Raw genomic sequence first — 8,245 nt, 5'->3', positions numbered from 1 at the left:
ATTTCCAATATTTCCACTAATATTTCCTATTTCCAAATACTCATAATTAACACTTCCAATACAAATATTCCCATCTCCCAATAAATTCTGGCATCAGGGGCCTCGTTCCCTCCCCATCTCCCTCCAGAGGGTCCCCGGAACCTTTCCGGAATCTCTCCAGAGCTTTGATTTGTGCTGGGGGCTCTCCCATCCGCCATCCCCCGGGCGATCCCGGTGATCCCAGCATCCTTTCCCTCCCTTTTCCCGCAGAAAATCCAGCAGCTCTCCGAGGGCTCCATGTTCGGCCACGGCCTCAAGCACCTGTTCCACAGCCGCCGGCGCTCGCGGGAGCGGGAGCAGCAGAGCTCGCAGGACGCGGCGCCGCACGGCGCCTCGGACCACGACTCCCCGGACGAGAAGGAGCGCTCGCCGGAGATGCACCGCGTGTCCTACGCCGTGTCCCTCCACGACCTCCCCGCCCGTCCCACCGCCTTCAACCGCGTGCTGCAGCAGATCCGCTCGCGCCCTTCCATCAAGCGCGGCACCAGCCTGCACAGCGGCGGGCGCCGCGCCAAGAGCGGCTCGCTGGAGCCCCAGAAGGGCAGCCCCCACCTCGGCCGCAGAGCCCCCCAGGACAGCGGGCTCACGGCCATCCTGCACCAGCACCAGGGCAGGCCCAGGTCGTCCTCCACCACGGACACGGCCATCCTGCTGGCCGAGAGCGGGGCTGTCTACCTGCTGGCCGAGGATGGAGAGGGGCTGGCGGATAAGGTAGGGGTGGAGGGGGTGAGGGAGGTGGGAAGGAGGATCTGGAGGGGTTTTGTGGCTCTGGACAGTCAAGCAAGGCAGACACTCTGGTTCAGAAGCCAGCACGGTGGCCCCACCTTGGCCACTCAGACCATTCTACCCACAAGACATCAATGTGATGGATGGCGAAGCAATGGCGTTTATTGCAGGGGAATTTAACATTTTATAGCCTGGGGTCACTGTGTTACTCCCATCTGCTTACATCACACCTAGGTGCTATTGGCTAATTGCAGGAGGTTTTACTATCCTAACAGAGAGGGGTTTACTAACTTTCTCTTACATCCCGAATCTTCAGATCACAAGCCCTTAAACTACAACAGGACAGCTCCCTGAGGGGAGCTGAGGAGGGGTCGGGCTCTGCTCCCACAGACATCGCCTTCATCTGCACCTCCAGAGGTTTAGGTTGGAAATTTAGGTTGGTGGCAGCGGGAATTTCTTCCTCTGAATGGTGAGGAAGGGGCTGTCCAGGGGGGTTTGGGGTTCCTGGAGGTGGCAGCTGGAGGTGGCAGTCCGAGCTCCAGGTGGGGATTGGGCACAGCTTGGACTCGGTGATCCCAAAGGGATTTTCCAGCCTCGGTGATGCTGGGATTCTGTGGCTGCAGCTGGGTTGGGGAGCACGAGAAGAGAGAGGGGAGCCAGGGCAGGACTGGGTGCAGAGCACCCCACAATTCCCTTGGGATGAGGTTTTCCCTCGGTGGCACCGGACAGAGGTGGCAGCCCTTGGGAACCGCTCAGATCCAGAGGCTCCTCTCGTGAGGAACTGAAGGCAGGGACACAATTCCCAGAGTGGGATTTGAGGGATTAAACCCCTCAAAGATTTGGCCCTGGATTGACTCTGTTCCCATGGGATGGGGGGATCCAAAGGCACCTCCGGGCTCAGCCGGGCAGCTGCGATTTGGTCCCATCCCGAGTGATTTTGAAACCAGTCCGACGGGCAGGATGGTGTTTCCATCTAGTGTTTAGTGGCATTAATTATGCAGCAGCCCAATTAGCACACGCTGAGATCAAGGGACAGGCACTGAGAGGTGCTCCAGGAACCAGGGGGATTTTCCCTCTCGGCTTCTCCCCTTGGCCTTGGGAGCCTGGGGGGTGCTGCACACCCTGAAGCTGCTCTCAGGGAAATGAGGATCCTTCTTTTTGTGTTTTTAATTCACCTGAGAGTACCAGCAGGGAATTGGGAAAGCTTGGGATGGGGAGATGGCCAGGCAGGGACATGGGAATGTGATCCCAGAGGATAAAAGTGTCACTCTATCAGCAGCTTCCCAAGGAGCTGTCCAGAATCTCCCCAAATCAGGGCTCCCCAACCCTTCCCTGCTGGAATATCCCAGCAGGACCAAGCGATGCAGGAGCATCAGGTCGTTCATCTCAGCATCTGCAGCCAAAATTTCTCCTCTGGGGCTTGTCCTTGTGAGGATCCCAATCCTGCTGGGATTATGGCCAAAGCCTGCATCCCACCGGGACAGAAACATCCGGAGCAGATCCGTGTCCGCTCCCGGAGCAGCGCAGGGAGGGGATGAATAATTAACTGCATATGACACAAAGAGTAATCAGAAGAGAGGCAACACCTTTGTGAGGCAGTGGAAAAATAACTTATTTAGAGAAACACGAGCCAGGCGATATTCCCGAGCCGGATTGTTTTTCCAGGAGCCCTCAGGAAGCCCTCAGCCTCCTGCCTGCAGCAAAGCAGCTCCTTTTCCTCAGGGATGGGCTCCAGAGGGGGGGTCTGGCATCATCCCTGCCTTGTCCCCAGGGATCTGGCACCTCCTCCGTGTTTCCTGTCCCTTTGGAAGCCCCGCGGGATGCACGGGGCTCCTGGGAAGGAGCTGTTCCCACCCCACACACACACACACACAAATTTCATGCTGAATTTTCCACCCCTTCCACGAGGAGCTGGATGGGTCCCTCGTGGGACCTCTCAGCAAGTGTTTTTTGAGCAGTTATTGGTGGTATTTGGGGTTTTTTTTACCCTTTTTTTTTTTCTTTTTTTGAATTAATTAAGTTCCTGCAGTTCCCTTTTCCTGTACTAATTCCTCACCCCGTGGAACCTGCCAAAGGCTGGCACACCAAATTCCTCCCCCCTGCACCCCCTAATTCCCCCCAGGAGCAGCCTGTGGTGGCAGGAGACACCCGGAGGGGCTCCAGGGGGACAGTGGGACCATGGAACACTCTGGGAATTCCGTGCTGGCAGCCACTTCTGCCTGGGGTTTGTGTTTTGGGTTCACCCCCACCTGGGCGTCCCACACTGGGGACAAACCTTCCTCTGCAGCTCGGGTATTCGCGGTTTTCCCTCTCCCCAGCCTTCCACGCCCTCCCTGTTCCCACCTTGTGCGTGCCAGGAGCTGCGGGTGAGTTTGGGATGAGCCGGGAATGCCCCGGCTCCCGCTGGCAGCTCGGGAACCTCGGGGTTTGCTGGCCCGCTCTGCTCCAAGGGTCGCCAGGAGCTGCCTCTGCTTTGCGGGCACAAAGGAAGAGCTCCTTCCCTGGGGCCGCGGGTTCCGACAGCCGGGAGCATCCCTGCATCCCAAAAATCCGCTCTCCCGTGTGCTCCATAGAGCTCTGAGCTCCTTCCCTGGGTGTCGGGAGCATCCCAGCATCCCAAAAATCCGCTCTCCCATGTGTTCCATAGAGCTCTGAGCTCCTTCCCCGACAGCCGGGAGCATCCCTGCATCCCAAAAATCCCTTTCCCATGTGTTCCATGGTGCTCTGAGCTCCTTCCCTGGGTGTCGGGAGCATCCCAAAAATCCCTCACCCGTGTGTTCCACGGAGCTCTGAGCTGGCAGAGCTCCTTCCCTGGGTGTCGGGAGCATCCCTGCATCCCTGAATTCCGCTCTCCCGTGTGTCCCACGGAGCTCTGAGCTCCATTCCCAGGCTCGGGAGCATCCCAGCACCGCCCGGAGCGCGGCTCCCGTTTGCCCCGGGGCTTTGCCGTTCGGGGCGTACCGGCCGTGCCCGGAGCCGGTTCCGCCGCTGCCCACGAGGCCGGGCCGGCGGCCCGCGTGCCGGTGCCGCTGTCGGTGTCGGGGGAGGCGGCGGCAGCAGGGAGGGCGCACGGCACCGGGAGCATGCCGGGGAGCTTTCTCCTGATCTCCCTAATCTCCTGCTGGTGACCCGCCAGGCAGGGGCGGGCACACGGGAATTAGCGGCTGCAGCGCCCGCCGAGGCCCCGGCGCGGGCGGCAGCGCCCCGGGGGTGTCCCCGCAGCCCCCCCGGTGGCCGCGTTCGGGGCTCTCTCGGTGCTGGCGGGGCAGAGCATCCCCGGGGGGCCGCGCTCCCCGGCGGGGCGGCCGGAGCTGGAGCGGGGCGGGCGCGGGGTGCTGTGCCTGGTGCTGCCGGGGAGCTGCACGGACTGCGGGGACTGCGGCATGGTGCATGTGCAGGTGAGCCCCGGCGGGACAGCGGGACCCCGCGGGGGCACGGCCGGGGGGGAGCCCGGGGGTGGGGGACCGCCGGCCGTTAGAGGGCGGCGTTACCGCGGCGGGGCCGGCCGGCCGTCTATCTGTCTGGCCGTCCCTCTGTCCTTCTGTCTGTCCGGCTGTGTGTTTGTCCGTCCGGCCGTGTGTCTGTCCGTCCGGCCGTCTGTCTGTCCAGCCGTCAGTGTGTCTGTCCGTCCGGCTGTGTGTTTGTCCGTCCGGCCGTGTGTCTGTCCGTCCGGCCGTCTGTCTGTCCGTCCGGCTGTGTGTTTGTCCGTCCGGCCGTCTGTCCGTCCGGCCGGCCGTCTGTCTGTCCAGCCGTCAGTGTGTCTGGCCGTCCGTCTGTGTGTCTGTCCGGCCGTGTGTTTGTCCGTCCGGCCGTCTCTCTGGCCGTCTATCTGTCTGGCCGTCCCTCTGTCCTTCTGTCTGTCCGTCTGTCCTTCTGTCTGTCCGGCCGTGCCGTCTGTCTGTCTACCCCTCTGTCTGTCCAGCCGTCTGTCCGTTCGTCCGTCTGTCCGTCCCTCTGTCTGTCTGTGTGTCCATCCCTCTGTCGGTCTGTCCGTCCGGCCGTGCCGCCTCCTCCCCGCGTCCCCCGAGGTCTGGCTGTGTCACCGGTGTCACCGGTGCCCAGCCCGGTCCGGACCCGCCGGGTGTCCCCCTCTCACCCCGCGGGCGGTCAGGGGCCGGAGCCGGTCGGGCTCGCTGCCCTCGGTGTCCCTCGGCAAGTGACAGCGCCAGCTGCCACCGCGGGCCGTGTCCCCCTCTCCGTGCCCCTCCCGGAGCAAATTCTTCTCCTGTGAGGCGCTGGGGGCACGGGGGGGAGCTGTGAGCCCCCCGTTTTTTATGGAATCACAGCCCAAAAGCGCCGTTCTCCTGCTCCAAACTCCTCTCTCCGTGCCCGTGTCCCTGTCCCGGCCCTCAGGGGTGTCCTGGGTGGGGGGGACGTGTCCCTGCAGCCCCAGCCCGGCTGTTGTGCTGCCCCAAGGGCAGCGGCTCTGGGGACACAGGGCGGGATTCATCCCGCTAAATTTAGCTTTCCCCGGCTCAGCGGCTGTATCAGAGCCCGACGGATTACAGGGAGAAAGCCGGAGTTCCCCACCCCGGGGTGGCCTGTGGGGACACAGGGGTGGCCGGGAGGCTGTGGGGTGGCTCGGGGGTGTCGGGGAGAGCTGCTGCTGTCCCCAGGCTCTGCTCCCTGCCTGGGGCACGTCCAGCCCGGCTCTCCTGGCATCCAGCCCCGTGGTTCCAGCAGGAGGATGTGGTTTCTCCCTCCCACAGCTCCTGGGCTCGGTCAGCAGCTGGGACAGGGACTCTGTGAGGATTGTCCCCACATCTAACTCCGGGCAGAATTTCCCCAGGCGGGAGTTTTGCCTCGCTTCCTGCCTCAGTTTCCCCAGTTGGAATCCACAGCTAACCCATCCACGAGTACGGTGGAGTGCCTTGGATCTCCTCGGGAGGATCTTCTGGCGTATCCTCCCCTCCCACCCAAACTCACCCCAAAAATCCCGGGGGAGGAGGTGAAATGGGCAGAGGGAGCGGTGTAAAGCCGCCCTCCCTGCACCCCCCTGGGACCCCCCCTTTGGCTGAGCTGGGCTGTGGGGACCCTACAAATGCCAGGGGTTTTGGGGGGATGTCCCAACCTGGATTTGGAGGTGGGAGAGTCCAGGTGAGCTCCCACTCCCCACCTCCATCTCCCCACACGTGGCAGGGGAACGAGTCTGTGAGCCAGGGCTGGTGCTGGGAGCTCGTTCCCGCACTCCCGTTGGGATGAGCAGATAATAGCTGGAAAGACAAAGACACCCGAGATTGCTGCTTAATTAATTCAGGAGGAGAAGAAGAATATCAGACTCTGCTACTGATTCACCCCTCACGAAGACATCGTGTTCCTCAGCCTCGGTGACATATGGCTGTTGATTGCAGCCCACCAGCAGCTCCCGCTCCCGGCAGGCAGCGCCGTGATCCCGGGGGATTTGGGGGTGGATGCCCAGGGTGCAGGGCAGGATTTGGGGTGCAGGGTTTGTGTCCCTGCCCTGATCTCTCCAGCTCGTCCTGCTGCTTTGGGCTTGGAGCAGGATTTGGCTCCCAAGGCTGGATGAGGATCTTGTTGACCTGGCTGAGGCTGTGGCTCCGTTCTCTCCTTGCTTCCCCCTCAAATCTTCCCCAAAATCCCCCCTGGCCGCACAAACCCTGCTGGAGGTGCTGAATTGTCCCTTCAGAGCTGTCCCTTGCCCAGCCCAGGGCACAGGGGACAATCCCAGCTTGGAGGATGTGGCGTGGAGTTAGGAAACACCGGGTTCCACATGCATGGACGTGCACGGAGACCCAGGAACTTCCCAAGGGAGAATCCCGGGATTTTTCCATCCCCTTCACGAGTTCCCTGAGCCCCGTGGGATGGTGGCACCGTCCCAGCCCCGATGGGGACCGGGACCAGTGGTGGTTGTTTGTTGGGAATCAGCCGGGCCCAGCAGAGCTTGGCGGTGCCGTTTGTTCTCCCGGAGGATTGGGATCGACCCCGTGGCACCCGGCCTGTTCCTGCTCCCCCCGGGCTCCCCCCCAGCTTCTGCTGCTCCTTCTTGGCTGCCGTGGAGCCTCCTCTGCCAATCCTCTGCCCCTGGAGCTCCTGGGCCATGAGGGAGGGAGAGGATCCGGCCGCAGGATCCCCGCGCCCTGCAGGAGCCGCCCTCCCAAACCCTGCCCTGGGAAAAGGACCCTGATCCTAAACTCCCTGCTGGGTGTCTTTGTGAGTTTCCCCCCACCCTGCTCTCCCTTCCAGGCATTTGGGATGTGCAGGGATAAGGGCTGAGGAGCAGGGTGGGACCTGCCCAGAAGCCGCTTGCTCCAGACACCGAATCCGCTCGGGGATGGGATGCTGGGGAGCGCTGGATTTGGCAGATTTCCACCTGCATCAGTGTCCTAGTTTAGGGCAAATCAAGAAGGAAAACTCCAAATGGGAATCTCCACAGGGAAATGCCCCTCCCCACTAACTGCTCCGGGAAAGGGAAAAAAAAAGTCACCCCAGGACATTCAGCATCCCAATGATCCATAGGAAGTTTTCCCAGCCCAGTCAGGGAGGGTTTTCCTGCTGCTTTTAATTCCTGCTCCTCTGTGCTAAGCCCAGCCCCAAAGCTGCCCCGAACTCGTGTGGGGACCCAGCTGGTGCCCAGACCAAGGCTTTGGAGCTGGGTCCTGCCCAGCACCAGCACACACCAAATCTGCCACGATTTTCTGGAAAATCTGGGTTTTTTCTTTGCATGGGAGCTGGTGTTTACTTCTAAATTTGCCTCGTGTGGTCAGGCCTGAAAAACACCTGCCAGGGGGGAGGAGGATGGGTGACACCAACCTCTGGGGTAATTCCCTTGCAGAATTCCCCGTTTTTCCCATGCCAGGAGGGGTTTTGCATCCTGTGGAAGGGAGTCTGTGCCCGTGGGGCAGGAGATGCTGCTCCACTGCTCTGCCTTGCTGGGCTGGGGCGTTCATCAGCGATGCTCTTTGTTGTTTGCAATGATTTGTTAACCTTTCCCTGCTGCTGGGGAGCTGGGAGCAGGTGTTTTCCTGGGAACCCAGCACCTGAGGTCCTCAATAAGGCACAGAAATGCTCTCCAGGGCTTGCTGCAGCAGCCTGCCTGCACTGGCTCCTCCTGAACGTGCCAGCCTTTATCAGCTCGGCCTTTATCAAGTCCTCACTCCATCAGCCTCCTCGGGGAAATTCCTGCTCCTCCACCTTTTCCCAAGGCCAGGAACGGTTTGTGGGGGCTCTGAGCTGCCAGGGGCTGTGGGGGTGAACCTTAGGATGGGTGGAGCACTCCCCTCCCAGCCCCAAAAACCACGGGGGGAAGCAGAAGGGCTCTAGGGCCGACCCCAGCGCCTTCAAGAGGGAACTGGAGAGCAGGAAGGGGCTTTTCTTCCTTCTGCCTGCTGAGACAGCACAAGAAATGGGAAGTGACCTCTGCCTGCTGTGCTGAAAGCAGAAGTGATGCTATGGCAGACACCAGAACCAGCCCTGGTCACTGCCCCGTGTCATGCCAGAGGCATCCGGGGCTGCTGTGTCC

The 8,245-nt window shown here is 61.6% G+C and overlaps 1 protein-coding gene across 1 annotated transcript in view; it reads left to right on the top strand.

The window, feature by feature from the left end:
• TMCC2 (transmembrane and coiled-coil domain family 2) overlaps positions 1–8,245 on the top strand; it is a 28,522-nt gene that overhangs the window by 10,801 nt on the left and 9,476 nt on the right. The window contains exon 2 of the mRNA XM_015650909.3: positions 250–750. Coding sequence (XP_015506395.1) covers positions 250–750 — 501 coding nt within the window. The remainder of the gene's footprint in view (positions 1–249; positions 751–8,245) is intronic.

The sequence above is a fragment of the Parus major genome, chromosome 26 (assembly GCF_001522545.3).
Source record: "Parus major isolate Abel chromosome 26, Parus_major1.1, whole genome shotgun sequence".
NCBI lineage: Eukaryota > Metazoa > Chordata > Aves > Passeriformes > Paridae > Parus > Parus major.
The sequence above is the reverse complement of the archived record's forward strand: the minus strand, read 5'-3'. Positions and strand labels throughout refer to the sequence as shown.